We start from the raw sequence: 16,676 nt of genomic DNA, 5'->3' as shown, positions 1-16,676 counted from the left end.
AGAGAGCTGGTCAGTGTAGAACACATGTTGTGAGTGGCCCACGTTGGGACCTATAACCACACAACCCCTCACTGGTCTGGAGTGCAACCCAGAATGTGACAACCCCAAAGCAGGATCTCTGTATAGTTTAACATGAAGAGGAAATAAAGATTCTTGCTTCCGTGCCTTGCTATGTAGTGCTAATGAGAAAATGATACCTGTTTCCTCGCTTGTGGGAAACAGCTGCTGCCCACGAATCCCATCGGGCTCGTTCAAGCTCCTCATACTTAGTGTGATGGTTCAGATAGGTCTCATCGGAAGTGTCTTCCAGCTAGGAAAAAGAACAAAGCTAGTTTTCCCTCTAATATTCAAAAGATGACATTCTGTCTTCAGGGTGACACTACTGTTTGGTCAAGTACAATTCAGCAGATAACAATGGCTATTGGACAATATTGGAGAAACCAGTCTGTTTCACACACCCCCTCCCCCACCCAGTTCCTTAAAAAAGGTTTCCAAATGGAAGTCAATTCACATAGGATCAAGTTAACAAGGATTTAATCTGTACTTCAGGTTTGGCTGGTGAAAATCACAAAATCTGCTGTATGTGACTTACATATTTATTTATATAATTGGATTCTGAATGCTGGAAGATGAGACATCTGTTCATGCTGTGTGTGTGTGTGTGTGTGTGTGTGTGTGTGTGTGTGTGTGTGTGTGTGTGTGTGTGTGTGTGTGTGTGTGTGTGTGTGTGTGAGAGAGAGAGAGAGAGAGAGAGAGAGAGAAGTTTATTTCATGTAACTATAGAACAGTTTTCTTCACAAATTTGTTCTCTGTAGAACACAGCAGCCCACTAGAACTCAAGATGAATTCTCTTACTGAATAAGCCCTCTGTGACGGGAGTTGAGACTTTCCAACATTGAGCAATACCATATAATCACATCATCTGTGGTTGCTCAGGTTGGTGAAATCTCCCTTAACTGGGGAATTGGAAACACTGTTTTGAATCACTAACCCAGTCATACTTTTCATGAGCCGCTGAATTTGCAGTTTGTGTATGAGACTATTGTCTGGATTCTCTGAGACAGACAAAGCCTCTATTATATAGATCATGTGAACGGATGCCAAGAACATTAAAGCACCACTCAAGGGTTTGCTGTGGCTGCTGCTTGTAGAGAGGGATGACCCAATACATGCTTTTTCATAACAGCTGATGCAGATGTCAGGGAGCCAATTGCAGCACAGTCAATCTCCCATCGACAGAATAAGCATAGCTGATCCTGGCAGGGGCTGTCTGATTGCACTTCCTGATTGGTGGAGGGGTGGGGCTAAGTTACTACTTGACCCAGCAGCAGCCAGAGCTTGATGGCTGCTCAATGCATCCCACCCCACAGCTGTGTTTGATCACGTTTCCTCAGTGCCTGCACCTTTCCAGCCTGTGCCTGCTCTTTTGACAGCTCCAGCTCCTGCTTCATGCGCCTGTTCCTGCCCAGCCTGCTCTTGTGCCTGCCCTTCTCTATCCATGGCTCCGCTTCCTGACCAAGACTCCAGTTCACCTACTGGCTCTGGTATTTGGCTTCTGATCCCTGGCTCTGACCTCGGCTTTGCTCTTGACTATGCCCCTGGACATCCCATGACTCAAATTCTCTGCTCAGCTCTAACCTCCAGACTTGGCCACCCCCATGACTCCAACTACTAAGACTAACTGCTAACCTCCCAGTCCTGTTCCTGACAGACTGAGCAGCCTGCAAGAGAAAGACTGAAAATGAGGTTCTGCTGTGAGGTTGACCCCCATTTAGGGCTCTCTCTTCCTAACAGAGGTAATGGGCACCTTGCAGAAGCTACAAACCCAAATCATGGCCCTGCAGGTACAACTGAAAATTCTGCTGCCAGTCCAGTTTGACAGTGACTGTGGGAAATTTTGCAACTTCCTGAATCAATGCTGCCTCCTGTTCATGTGATGACATCTGTCATTTCCTACTGACCACGCCCGATTTAGGCTCATCAGCCTGTTAACTGGAAGGCCCTGGCCTGGAAGGAGACTTCCAGCCTCTTGCTAGGGCAGCTTGAGGAATTCCATGAAGACATGGCAGTTGTTTCGATTACCTGAATTGTACCTGCTCTGCCAAGGGTGCTCTGGCTCCTATGCTAGGGAATAGACCATTCGCCATGGAATTCTGGCACTTAGTGACAGCCACTAGGTGGAATGAAGCAGTGCAGCACAGCACTACCATTTCCGGCATGACTTGAATGAAGAAATCAAGGACAAGTTGGTAGAGCTACTGTCTGACCTAAATGCTCTGGTCAGGCTGTGCATCAGCACTGATGATCACCTGGCCAAATGTCAACTAGAAAGCAAGTTCCATCTTCTATACCCACAGGCTGAAAAAATTCGACCTTGCCTTGCCAACGTAGAAAGGAACCTGCAACGAGCTCTAGATTTATGCTTATATTGCGGAAAACCCAGGCACTATGTGCAGTGGTGTCAGTAAGACTCGTGTCCTGCCCCAGTTGGGAAAGCCCTTTCTGTCAAACAGTATACTGGCTGTAGTTGGCTAGTGAGCCACCACCCTCCAACTTCCTCTTTGGCTACAATACCCTGCCATATTGGGGGTTTAGCTAAGGGCACTGGTGGACTCAGGAGCCTCTAACAACTTCATGGAACTAGATTTCACTTGGACCCATAACATTCCCAATCAGTGAAACAGCATCTCTGATTTGATGGAATCCATTGATGGGTCCCCCCCTCCTCTGGCCCTATTAATCACCAGATGACACTGCTGACTCTGACCACACTCCAGGTCAACTAGGAGATTCTGCAATTTGGACCGATTTGTGCCGCTCAGTCCCCCATCATTCCATGGCTGGTTGACCATGACCTCTGCATCCAGTAGGGATCAGGCATGGTGTACTTTACATCAAGATTCTGCTGCCAGTTACGTCTCCCAAGGTTGGTGTCAGATCCAAACCCTCTCACAATAGAGCTGCTGAAGGGGGAAGTTCAAAGATAGCTGCTGCTCTCTCCAGCACCCTCTCAACCATTTCAGGTATTGCGGGGAAATAGCGAGACTTCGCTGACGTCTTTGATATAGAGAGAGAGCAGATGTCTTACCAACACATCACAATTCTGATTATTTCATATTCCCTCTCAGTACTGAATCTTCAGACATTCCAGGAAATGCTTCCATAAGAATTCCCGAAGGGGTTTATTTGTCCTTCTGCCTTTACAGCAGGGGTTCCAATCTTTTTTGGTATGAAAAAGACATTTCCCTGGCCCCTGCATTGATCAGTAGTCTCTGAATATAGTGACTGTTCGAAATCGCTACCCGCTGCCACTTAACAACTTTTTTAAATACTTTGCTTGGCTGTTTTTTCCCTAAACTTCACAGACTCTGCAATCTGGTTCATGTCAAGGAAGGTGATGAGTGGAAGATGTGTTCCAGGTTCCATTCAGGCATTTTGAGTATTTAGTTTGCCAGAAGCTGGGAATGACTGACAGAGAATGGATTACTTGAGGATTACCTGTTCTGCTCATTCCCTCTGGGGCACCTGGCATTGGCCACTGTCGGAAGACAGGATACTGGCCTAAATGGACCTTTGTTCTGACCCAGTATGGCTGTTCTTATATTCTAATTATGCCATTTTGAGCTAAATAATGTCTCTATGTTAAAGCATTTCGTAAATTACTATTTTCAGGACATGCTGGAACAATTTGTTGTTTATTTAGATAATATTCTTGTCTTCTCCAAAAAACCAGAAACTACATGAGCAACATGTCAGCAACATTCTTGACAGACTCCACCAGAACAAACTTTACATCAGACCTGAGAAATGCAAATGTTATAAGGACACTATTGAGTTCATTGGCTTTATCATCTTCCCCAAGTACAGTCTGCTTTCAGTAAGCTAAAGAAAGCCTTCCCTTCTGCTCCCATTCTTGTCTATCCAAACCTTTTACCATGGAAGCAGGTGTCTCAAACGTTGCAATCAGGGCCAAACTTTCACAAAATGCAGGACCGCATCACCAACTCCATCCACGTGTGTATTATTCACGTAAACTAACCCCCGCTGAGAAGAACTATGATAACTGGGACTAGAATGACTATACTTTTTGGAGGGGCTCAGTTCCTGATCCACGTCATCAAGAACTTAGAATATCTTTGAATGGCTTAATCATCAGATCCGGGGTCACTTTTCTTTGCCAGATTTGATTTCAATATTACCCACTGCCCTGCATCACAGAAAGGGAAAGCAGACGGCCTTTCCCACAAGGACAAATATGCTCTGCTGAACACTACTCCCCAAAACACTGTGCTATGACATCTAATTCTGTTGGTGGAACAACAGCCCAGGATTTACCATCTCTTATTCGGGCTCTACTCCCAAAAGACCTGCAAGCAGCCAAACTCTGAGACCCTTGATACCTCCAATGCACCATTCAGCTTAGGCTTCCATTTGCACAATGGTCCACTAGATCTTAGCAAGCACTTTTACATTCTAGATCAGGGGTCGGTAACCTTTCAGAAGTGGTGGGCCGAGTCTTCATTTATTGACTTGAATTTAAGGTTTCGCGTGCCAGTAATACATTTTAATGTTTTTAGATGGTCTCTTTCTATAAGTCTATAATACATAACTAAACTATTGTTGTATGTAAAGTAAATAAGGTTTTTATAATGTTTAAGCAGCTTCATTTAAAATTAAATTAAAATGCAGAGTCCCCCGGACTGGTGGCCTGGACCTGGGCAGTGAGAGTGCCACTGAAAATCAGCTTGCGTGCTGTCTTCGGCACCCGTGCCATAGGTTGCCTACCCCTGTTCTAGATGATCAGCCCAGACTCAAAGTATTAAGAATGTGCCCTGACACCACGGGTGCTGGCCATTTTGGACACCATGAGACTCAGGACTTGCAGGTATAAAGTTTCTGGTGGCCAAGGGTAAGTCTTGATGTAAAGAAATACATTGACTTCTCTGATCTAAGCTTTCAAAGCAAGGGCAAACGTGTTAAGATGCTTGGATTACTCCAGCTTCTGCCACCCCACCTCAGTGCTGGTCCATGGTCGCAAAGAAATTCCTGCAGAGCTCCCTTTCTACCACGGTTGCACCGTCATCCTGAAAACCATTGATCTGTTCATGAAGATGGTGTGTTTTATTTCTTTTCGCTCTCCCTCCAATACTCACGAAACAATCTGCATTTTCTTAAACCATGTGTTTTGGCTCCATGGACTGCCAGTTGGAATAGTGTCTGATTGGGGCCTACAGTTCACTTCCCAGTTCTGGCATGAACTCAATAAAATCCTAGGAATTGAACTCTTCATCTTCTCAGCCTACTACCCATAGATCAATGGGCAGATGGAGCAGGTACATCAAATCCTCAAGCAATATTTTTTATGCTTCCTTAACTATCGCCAAGATAACTGGTCACTCTTCTGCCATACACTGAATTCACTTACAAAACCTCTGTCTATGCCTCCATCCACAACAGTCCTTTTTTTTTTTTTGCGCCAATTACAGCTTTCACTCTCAGTTCCCTCTAGCCGCGTCTGCTGACTCAAGTTATTGTTGAGAACAGACCTTGTTACCCACCTTCACCAAGTTCACCAGGAACTTATAGAGCATCTGGAAGCCACCAAGGAAACTTATAAACACCATGCCGACCAAGATCACCAAGTTGCACACATACTAAGAGTGGGTAATAAGGTATGGCTGTCTGCTAAACATCTCAAATCCTCCTACCCACCAGCCAAATAAGATCATCAATACTTGCATCCATTCAAGATCACTGAACAAGTCAACCCGACTCCAGCTGCCTAAAACCGTGAAAGTCTACCCAGTTTTTCACATATCCTTCCTGAAGCCCTACACAAAAAAATCCCACTCTGCTTCATGGCCCACTCCCATGGAGGTCCAGGATCAAGAAGAATACGAAGGGCAAGAAATCCTGGATTCTAAATGAATCCGAGGTCTATTTTACAACCTGGTGGACTAAGAGGGTTACGGTCCAGAAGAGTGGTCTTGGGAATCAGAAGGGAATGTCTGTGCTCTGGAGCTCATACATGTTTTTCACCAGAAGAACCTAGAAAAACTGGGCCGTAAAGCCCCTAGAAGGCACCCTTGAGGGTTGGGGGCATTTGCTGTCAAGGGGGCTAGCTGCAATAGGGTCAGTCTCCTAGTAACACACCGAGCATAGCTGATCCTGGCAGGGGCTACCTAATTGACTGTACTTCCTGATTGGTGAAGGGATAGGGCTAAGCTACAACCTGACCCAGAAAAAGCCAGAATTTGTGGGCTGCTCAGTTCAGCCCATTCAACAGCTGCACTTGATCCTGCTTCCTGTATAATGTACCTGCTGTTATTCCCAATCTGCTTTTGTGCCTGCTCCAGTTTCTGCTCCTATTCAGCATGTACCTGCTCCTTCCTACCCTACTCTGTCCCTGACATCTCTGGCTCTGACCCCCGTCTTCAGTTCCCAACTACATCTCTGGCTCACCCATTGGTTCTGGCCTCAATTATGTGCCTAGGTGTTCTGATTTGTAGCTCAGCTCTAACCTCCAGGCCTGGTCACCCCCATGGCTTGGACCAGTAGGCATGACCACCCACGTCCTGGTTGTGTTCCTGACAGAGGCAAGCTTTGACCCTCATGCATATACTGGCAGTTCACTGATTAAGCTGTGCGCTGTGGCTGGATATTTACTACAGACTTTGCTTATTAAAGCCTGCAGGCTTAGCAGTTTACATTCAATCTTTACTTCTAATAATACAAAATGCCAATAAGACGTTTCCAGAATGGCTGTTGCTTCTAAAGACATTTATAATTTGTCAATAGTGCTCGAGACCAGAAAGTGACAAAGTAGATTTTGTCTCACCTCAGAGTCCATATGATCCAGTGGCTCCACATCTTTGGGCTCTACCACTCTCCAGCTGCAGGAAAGAATATTCCATGTCAGAACAATTCTGCACTCACTGCCATGTCACTCTCTTGGCTAAGACTCAGAGCCAAGATCTGGCTTGATAGTTCCTTCCTCATAGCTACTGGACACTAGACCAAAGGTGATTAGTTTTACTGACAAAGCTTCCTAGTACAGACATACACACATACAAGCACACCACTTATCTTGTAGCGCTCCTAGAAGCCACAGATTTAGATTTATCATGTATGCACCAGCCAGCGATGTGACAACAGAAGCCTGATAAATTCAATCTTATTGGACTCTGTTTTGACAGGCTTTGAGGGAAGGCAAAAATGGTAGGGCGCATGAAAGTGAAGAATGAACAACTGTGGAACTAATGCCCATCTCATCAACCATGACCAAATCAATCAATCACTTTATCTCCCTTTTACATAAAAGACTTGTCTGTATTTTGTCTACTTAGACTGCAAGGGGCAGAGATCTCTCACTACAAGTTGGAGGTACACTGAACACTGGCTGTTGAATAACAGTAATCAGAACCAGGAAATAGGATGCGCAGAAACTCCATGCAGTACTACACAGCTCTTCCAACAGTCCTTACTCCTACAGCAGTATCTCTGCTATTTCAATCTTTCAGAAACTAGTAATTATACCTTGAAGCACTCATACAATTCAAAGCTCTTTGCCTGGTCTGCTAATATCCCTACAATGACATGTGCCAACAACTGAACAAGAGACTAATTTCCATTGCTACTCTCTCTCATGTCTGGGAATTTTTCAGCCATCAGCTGGGAAGCATTGACCCAGCACAAACACTACTGCCATATGCTAGTTGGCCAGTGAGCGATGCTGCCATGAAATTCCCTTTTGAAGTGGCAAACTGCATCTTTTTTTTTTTTTTTTTTTTAAGATATACTGTCTTAATTTAAGTTGTTATTTCTTGACGAAAGACAGAGCTTTAGTAAAAGAGAAATAGCTTTCCCTTTTCACAGCCAAAACACCACCACCCTACACAGAACACAACGGGAATTATTAATACTTTCCCAACTGCAGATACCTTGGTGTTAGAATCTCTTTGTACTGAAGCTTCTCCACTCGTGTGGCTGCTGCCATCGACATTGGGATCACAATGTTATTGATGTCATAGGAACATTCCACTCTTCTTTTCTTTGAGGATACCTGAAACCACACGCAGAGTGGAAAGGAAAAAAACCCAGACAGAGCATTAGTGTCAATACAAAAGAACATTTAAATCATACCATGGAAAAAGCAACTTCCCTAGAACAAGAGGTACATGTTATCTAGTGTTCAGAGTAATGGTTAAGCAGGATTCCTGCGTTTTTTCCTCAGTTCTTCCACCAACCTGCTGTGATATTCTGGCCACATCAAGCAAACCCTATGGCTCAATGTATTCTTCTCTAAAGTGGGCATATTTACCTATCATAGTTGATACTGCCAATCCTAATATTTGTAAAGTGTTTTTAGATCATCTAGCATAACAAAGTATTATTTATTACTCAATTATTCTCAGCTAAGCAAGTCTCCTCCCCGCACTGGAATTTCCGCTCAAGCCCTGAGAAACGAAGACTTCCCTTTACTTGTAAATCAGGTTTTTGGAAGTCTCCATACTCAGAGTGGAACAAAAGGCCTCTCAGTTCTAGGTGAAGAGCTCAAACCCAGACTGCGGGTATATCTACAGTGCAAAAAAACCCCAACAGCCTTGAGTCTCAGAACGCGGGTCAACTGAGTCGGACTTGTGGGGCTCATGCTACAGGGCTAAACGGAGTACAATTGGGCTGGTGCTCAGATTCAAAGCTCTCCCCTCTCACTTGGTTTCAAAGTCTGAGCTCCAGCCTGAGTGGGAACATCTGTACTGCTATTTTTAGCCCTGAAGTGCAAGCCCGAGTCAGCTGATTTGAACTCTAAGACTTACTACTGCAGGGGGGTAGGGGGTTGTGTTTTTATTTTTGCAGTGTAGGCACATTAAGTCAGTAGCAGCCAAAAGTTAGGTGCTCGGATGTCACAGTGATGAGCACAGTGTAAAAAACTTGAAACACAGATGGGAAGACCTGTCCATAACATCCTTTAGAATTTGGTCCAGGAAGCTTCTGAAGAGATTGTTCCTCTCCAGAGCAAGGAAGGCTAACAGGCCCAACTTCCAACTCTACCCCTAGACAACTGCAGCTGGGCATTCCCAATGAAGCTGCCTATAGAAGGTGGGGCCAGAAAGATGGAACAGCTGCTGATAATAGGGCTCCAAGCAAGTGAGATGACAATGTCAGTAGACTCTGTGAGGGAGTCCTCAAAGAATAGTCTTCAAATATTTTGGAAATAGCAGTGAAGCATGAGATGGATCTGGAGCAGACAACGCAGGATGGAGATTGGCCAGCCCTGCTCAAGCTATCTGGGCAACAGGAAAGCAGTTCAGCTTTGGGATTGCTCCATCTGTTTCTTTCTGTCAAGCCTGAAACAGCTCCCCATTGGTCAAAAATAGTGTGTGGGGGGAGGAGGAGGAGAACAATAAATGTAATAATTGCTACTTCAAAGTCTCCTCCCTCTAACCCAGCAGTCTCCCCATATCCACAGAGGCCTGGACAGGAGCCAGTCAATGCTTATCCTATATGGGCTTATACAAATGACTATTGTGAGATGTAGCATTTCCCCTCCCTGCCTCTCCAAAACAGTAAGCAAATACGAAAATCAATTTCCTGTTGATATTTTTGCTTTGTTCAGAGAAGTCCAGAACAATTCCCTTCTCTCCCACTTAATTTGTAATCAAAACAAAGTGGAGTCACAGAGCTCACACAAGGATATATTTATGCACAGGACTTACAGAATCATAGAAATGTAGGGCTGGAAGAGACCTCAAAAAGTCATCAAGTCCACCCCACTGCACTGTGGCAGGAACAACTAATCCTAGACCATCTCTGACTGGTGTTCAGTCAACCTTTTATTAAAAACCTTCAATTATGGGGATTCCACAATGTCCCTTAGAAGCCTATTCCAGACCCTTATAGTTAGAAAGTTTCTCCTCCTATCTAACCTAAATCTCCCTTGTTGCAGATTACACCCATGACTTCTTGTTGTACCTTCAGTGGATATGGAGAACAATGGATCAAAGTCCTCTTTATAGCAGCCTTTAACTTATTTTAAGACTGTTACCAGGTCCCGCCTTAGTTTTCTTTTCTCAAGACTAAACATGCCCAGATTTTTTAACCTTTTCTCATAGGTCAGGTTTTCTAAACCCTTTATCATTTTTTGTTGCTCTCCTCTGGTCTCTCTCCAATTTGTCCATATCTTTCCTAAAGTGTGGTGCCCAGAATTGGACACATACTCCATCTGAGGCTCCATCAGTGCTGAATATAGCAGGACAATTACCTCCTGTATCTTACATATAAGACTCCTGCTAATACACCCCAGAATCATATTTGCTTTTTTTCACAGCTGCATCACATTGTTGACTCACATTCAATTTTTGATCCACTATAATGCCCAGATACTTTTCAGCAGTACTATCACCTAGCTATTTATTTCCCATGTTGTAGTTGTGCACTCAATTTTTCCTTCCTAAGTGAAGTACTTTGCACCCGTCTTTATTAATGGTGTATGCTTAGTATCAAATTTACAGACCACATATGCTGGCCCTGGTGGTAGGAGAGCAGGCACCCTGGCTACTTTGGGTCCTGGCTAAGACAACTGAAGCAAATAGTTGCTACTGTCTGCTTAATAGCAAGATCTTTTTTAATAAAGGCATTTCCAGACTGTCCCTGCAGCCTACTGGCAGGTAAGGACTCCCCTCCCATAGCTTTGGCACAGGGTGCCCACTATGAGTCTAGCATCTGTTGGCAATGTCCAGCAATGTCCAGATGTTCCCCAGCTGCATTAAAAACTGCTCCCTTTTTTAGGTTTGTTTGACACAGATTATGTTCTGACTCACCATTGTTGAATTAGCAGTGGAAGGGGACTGGCTGGAAGATGGGGCTGGAGGAGTTTCTAGATACAAAGATGGTAGGTGGTGCATCAAAGGACTATGTTTATGTGTCTGAGAACCAGGAACAAGCAAGCTGTGATTGACTGTTCCTTTAAACTGCCTCTCCCCTTTAAACAATGAACCTGTTAAGAAAGCACATGAACAGAGAACCCAAGTAAAGCCAGAGTAATTTGTTCATAAGTCACTGCTGCTCCTATCTGTCAGTCCACCAGAAACCGAGCCTGTATTGTGGAAGAAATGCTAAAATCAAGGAAATGGGGAAAAAAAATCTACAAGTCAGAAACCCCAAGTGAAATCATCAGCACTGCACTGAACTGAACATATCACCTGGGAAATTCATCTTTACTGGGTGTTTGCAATGAATATAACTATCAAAAACAGTAGACTGCCCTCCAGTGTGTCCAAAAAGTGGCCACCAAGAATCTTCCTCATATGTTGAACTGATCACATTAGCCCCATCTTTGAATTACTCCCTTTTGTGTATCACATTAATTTAAAAAACACTATTGACCACTATAATTAAGCCCCTTAACACTTACTCTGAGGAGGGGAAGTGATATATAAAGATCTTTTCACCCACCATTAAAGTGCAGCAGTTGATCAAATTATCTCAACCACAGTACACAGTTTTAGGACAGGAAGTGAAGAATACTACCACAGTCAACTCAAACTGCACAGAAAGGCTGATTTGTCCTCTCAAACATGAATCAAAGGAAGTGAATTATTATCAGCGAAAACACTGAAATGCACTGCTGGCGGCAGCAGCAGCATTTGCTATATGAGAACAGCTCTCTTCGACACCACTGGAGAGAAGCCAATATTAATCCCTGAGCAGAAGGGACCTAAGACAGACTACTACAGCAGCTATTCTAAAGCACATAGTAAAGCCATGGAAACTGACACAGGAAGTTTATATTTAAGTGTAATAGCTTGCCTTCTTTAGTAGGTTCCTTACACCTGAAAAGGGAGTTACTTCAGTGCTAACAGCCTGACCATTCTCTACTCAATGCCTCTTGAACCAACTATTGGATGGATGACATCTACAGTCTTTGCAAGTAACCTCTTCTCTCAAAGAGAAACAAACAGACTGAAAACAATGGGTAGGATAATTAACTATTGTTAAGCCAATGTATATAGTGCTTCCCTTTTCATACAGCTGAAGGCACAAAGCTGAATGCACATGGGATGTGCACCAAATGCCAAACACCCCACACTGCCTGGTGCCGATCTGTATTTTCAGCATAAAGTTCTTTGCCTTAAATGTTCTTTGGTTTGTTCATGATAATTCATATCAACAACTGCAAAACAAATAAATATGTCAGAGTCAGCAGCTGTGGGCCCCATTATAAGAACTCCATGGACATGTCTGCCTCGCAGGCTGCACACTATGCTTGCAATTTTCTGCAAGTACTGGGTATAAGAAAATATATTATTTTAAAAAAACAAATTAGAACACCCACCATGGTGCATTAAACAAGCCAGGATGCTATAACTGGAGTTTAATTCTTTCTAGCATGGAATTAGTTTTTAGTCTTGGGTGAGTCTGCCAGCTTTCCTAAGAGCTTAACTTCTATGGATAGTTTTAATATCATGCACTTTAATGGGCTAAAAGAAACAGGAACTAGAAAAACAGAAAAAAGTACAAGAGAAGACAGTGAAGAGCAACAGTGGCAGCTCTGAACACAACTGAAACAGAAATATTTGGCAGGGATTTGCCAGACACTCTTGGCAGGTGGATACACACATGGCTTTGCTTTAGCACACACAAGGATCAAAAAATTTCTCTTCTTTGACTTGCTTGTTAGTTCATTCCCAATCACGCTGTCTGGGTTTCTGCAGTAGCCATTTATTTGGTCATCTAACCAAAAGCAGGCTTTCCACTGAGGCCACGAGAACTTCTGCAATTTGCAACATGCCAAAGCCAATCACAACTTTACGTTTATGTACCGAGTTTATTGCTATTTTCTACAGAAATGACAGGAACCGTAGGCTACAATGTAGGGTTGCACTTTGGTCACCTGTTAAAACCTACATGTAAGTTTACACCCCATCTCAGCTGAACTTACTGGATGCAGAGAGAAGTGACAGGCCTAGCTTTGGGAAAACGTTGGTTAGATCTTGTGACTTCTTTCCAAAATGGGACATCTTCAGATCCTTGAGCTTATGGCTCAATCTATGCTGCCTGCCATCTTTTAGTAAGGTTTCAAAGTGCAAGTGAAGAGGCTTGTCTGAAAATAAAAACAACAGGTTATTCTAATATACATGAATTCTCTCTCCCCACTCACACCACCAGTGTTGAACAGACATAATTTGTAATTAGCACCTGCCAGTACTGTTAAATTCTATACATAGGAAAGTCACACACGTATCTAAGCAGTTATAAATCCTGCCCCTTTTTAATCTTAGCCCTTTGTCAAGGATGTGATACAGAAAGTTCGGCATGAGTGGCCCCAAAATACACCTCTACCCCGATATAACGCTGTTCTCGGGAGCCAAAAAAATCTTACCGTGTTATATCGAACTTGCTTTGATCCGCCAGAGTGCGCAGCTCCGCCCCCGCCCAGAGCACTGCTTTACCGCATTATATCCGAATTCATGTTATATTGGGGTAAAAGGTGTAAAAGCCTTCCTTCTACAAAGCAGCTGGTCAGGACAATTGTGGAATTTGGCATCTTGCCTCAGTGCATTACCTCTCCCACTGTGCTGGCCTAAGCCATTTCCAACTACATTATCGTTTCTTGACACTGGCCTGTCGTTGCCTGAAAAGCTTTAGCAAAGACTTCTCATATTTCATCTCCTACTGTCTCTCTGTTCTTATTGTAAAAAGCAAGTATGACAAGGTACAACAGAAATTAACAAACACATCTGAAATAGATGCTTTCACCCTTGCACACTGGGGAAAAGTATACCCTTCCAGTTACTTACCCTACCTTTAAGTCCTGTGACAAATATCTTGTCCCAGCAGTTGCCAAAATCTCTTGCAAAGGAAGAACAGTTACTTACTCTACAGTAACTGTGGTTCTTCAAGATGTGGAATACATGTGGAGAACACGTGTGCCTCATATGAGATAGATTCTTTTGGCATTTGCTGGCGCCACACCTGTGCCCTAGATACCCTCTCACTCTCCATAGCCAGGGGCATAAAGGAATGAGGGCCGTCCCAATCACCCTTCAGTTGCTTCCTAAATCAGAATCTAGGTGTTACAGGACTCCACAGTAATGGGGAAGAAGGGCAGGGAAGGTTGTGGAATGTGTGTGAACAATACATCTTGAAGAACCACAGTTATTGTTAACTAAGTAACCATTCTTTTTGTGATTGTCCATGTGTATTCATCTGGTAATACACAAGTTGTGATCGTCTGTCCAGGAGGCGGATGCTCAGAGTCTGCTGAAAGTGAGTAAGACAGCTCTGCTAAAGTGGGTGTCTGATCTGGAGCTCTCCAACAAGCAGTGCTGGAGTTCAGTTCACACCCTCACCCAGCTGGGTGATCTACAAATCTGAGATTGGAATGCCCCTTAGAAGAGAAACTGCAGATGATGCCTGAGCTCTGGTGGAATGGGCCATAATCTGTGAAAGTCGATTCAAGCGAGCTATTGCACAGGATGCCCTGATATAGTCAGAAAGCCACAAAAATAATCTTTCAGTGATGCTGATGCTTCATCCTGTCAGAAAAGGCCAAGAACAATCTCTGAGAATTCCTGAATGATCTCGTCCTAGTTACAGTAGAAAGGAATTCTGAGCACATATAAGGAAGGCTACGATTTTGTCACGGATGTCGTGGAAGTCACGGAATCTGTGACTTCCGAAGACCTTGTGACTTCAGCCCCAGTGGCTGGGAGCTGCAGAGTTCCGCCACCTCCTGCAGCAGCAGGGAGCTGAAAGATATCCCCGCTGCCTGAGACAGCTGACCCAAGCTCCCAGCCGCCATGGGCGTCAGGGGTTCCCCACAGCTCCCTGCTGTTGCAGGCATGGGGGGCTCATGCAGCCCCCGGCCACCACAGGGAGGCATGGGGACCCCTCACAGCTCCTCTCCATCAAGGGGGGGTTGGGGGACCCTGGAGCTCTGAGCCCCCACTGGTGGTGCAGGCCCCAGAGCTCCCAGCCACAGCTGCCCAGTTCCTTCCCATTTTATCATGGATATTTTTAGAAGTCATGGACAGGTCACGGGCTTCTGAGAGTTTTTCTTTATTGCCTGTGACTCTTACTCTTCCCCTTGACTACTACAAGGCTTGGAAAAAATTGGCAGGTGGATCACTTGATTCAGGTGAAGGTTCGAGACAGCCCTGGGCAGGAACTTGGATGTCACCTTATCCTTATCATATAATGTATGGAGGCCTGGATTTCCCTTATTCTCTAGGCTGCGGTTCTAACCATCAAGGTGGTTTTCACAGACAAGTGATATAAAGAAAAGGTTGCTAGATGTTCAAAGGGAGGACCCCCATTAACCATGCTCCATGCAAAGCTAGATGAGATCAGTGTAAATTTGGCAAACTGTTAAGTAGGTACAGGAGGTCACATGTCTTAAGAGCATGAGATATGCTGACTGATGTTGCCAGGTAAGCCTGGCATTGATTGAGGTTCAGCATGGGGAGGCATCTGTCCTGTGGCAAGTAGGTTTTTACCATTGGTGGGGCATTATTTGACTCCATGAATGCTATATGTTTTGAGTGAGGTAGGAATGTATTTCTCCCTTTTGACTCTGAGACCTAAGGGGGCAAAGATTTGCAGTGTTACTTGAATGGAATTGCTCACTTGTTGAGGAGATCATCTTCTGATAAGCAGGTGTTAAGGTCTCTGTAGATATGCACTCCCTGTATCATTAGATATGCTGCCATAACAGTGAGGCACTTGGTCAATACTCTGGGAGCTGCGGAGAGGCCAAAGGAAAGCACCCTGTATTGATAATGCAACTTTTCCACAAAGAATGCGAGGTATTTTCTGAGGGTCTGGTTGAGTAGCTGTATGGAAACAGACATCCTGTAAGCTGAGAGCCAAAAGCCAATCCTGAGGATCTAGGGTAGGAACTAAGGAAACTAGGGTTAACATCCTGAACTTGATGTGACAGATAAATGTATTGAGTTGTTGGAGATCTAGAACTGAGCACCAACCTCCATTCTTCACTGGTATTAGGAACCAAAGCGAATAATTCTCTCTGCCCTGGAATTCTACAGGCTTTCCTTTCATTGCTCAGAGCTATAGAAAAATTTATTCCATTTAACAGTATCTCATGAGAGGGGTCCCTGAAGAGGGACAGGGAAATGGGGCAAGGGGAGACAAACTGTATAGCACATCCCATGACCACAATTTCTAGGATTTACTGGTTTCTAGGTTCCAGACCTCCCAAAAGCAAAATAAATGGTTCCCAAAAGGGTAGAGGAGGGATGGGACAAATGGAATACAAATCCTGTGGCTCTGTAATTGGGTTTACAAAGCCCATACTAAGCACAGACAGATGGGAGAGGAGAGTCTTCTCTGCTTACAGGCAACCAGGCTGACCACACCCCAGCACAGCTGCTGGACCTGTCAATCCTGGAGACATGCACCCAGAGCTGAGACCAGTAAGATAAGATATAAAAGGAAGGAACAGCAAGAGATGGGGAAGCAGAAAGGCCTGGGACAGCTGACAAGAGGCTGATGCAGAGCGTATGGAAGGGGAGTAAGGAGCAGAGCATCTCCATCTCTGGAACTTCTGTATTTTCCTTGGGGGCTTTGTTTATCTCAGCTGGCGTGGGGGGTTCAGACATCTGTTCTTGGTGCTTTGGTGCCAAAACATCGGTATAGTGAGTGGCATGAGCAGGCTC

At 44.4% G+C, this 16,676-nt stretch overlaps 1 protein-coding gene across 9 annotated transcripts in view; it reads right to left on the bottom strand.

Annotated features, from left to right (window-relative positions):
* The window catches only part of LOC115645308 (KAT8 regulatory NSL complex subunit 1-like), a 137,177-nt gene that overhangs the window by 16,670 nt on the left and 103,831 nt on the right, over positions 1 to 16,676 (bottom strand). For all 9 annotated transcript variants that reach the window (XM_030549758.1, XM_030549762.1, XM_030549757.1 and 6 more), the window contains 5 exons: positions 12,941 to 13,102; positions 10,821 to 10,996; positions 7,941 to 8,062; positions 6,839 to 6,893; positions 198 to 310 (listed from right to left, as the gene is read on the bottom strand). In XM_030549758.1, the coding sequence (XP_030405618.1) occupies positions 198 to 310; positions 6,839 to 6,893; positions 7,941 to 8,062; positions 10,821 to 10,996; positions 12,941 to 13,102 (628 nt within the window). The remainder of the gene's footprint in view (positions 1 to 197; positions 311 to 6,838; positions 6,894 to 7,940; positions 8,063 to 10,820; positions 10,997 to 12,940; positions 13,103 to 16,676) is intronic.

Source organism: Gopherus evgoodei, chromosome 2 (genome assembly GCF_007399415.2).
Source record: "Gopherus evgoodei ecotype Sinaloan lineage chromosome 2, rGopEvg1_v1.p, whole genome shotgun sequence".
Lineage (NCBI taxonomy): Eukaryota > Metazoa > Chordata > Testudines > Testudinidae > Gopherus > Gopherus evgoodei.
The sequence above is the reverse complement of the archived record's forward strand: the minus strand, read 5'-3'. Positions and strand labels throughout refer to the sequence as shown.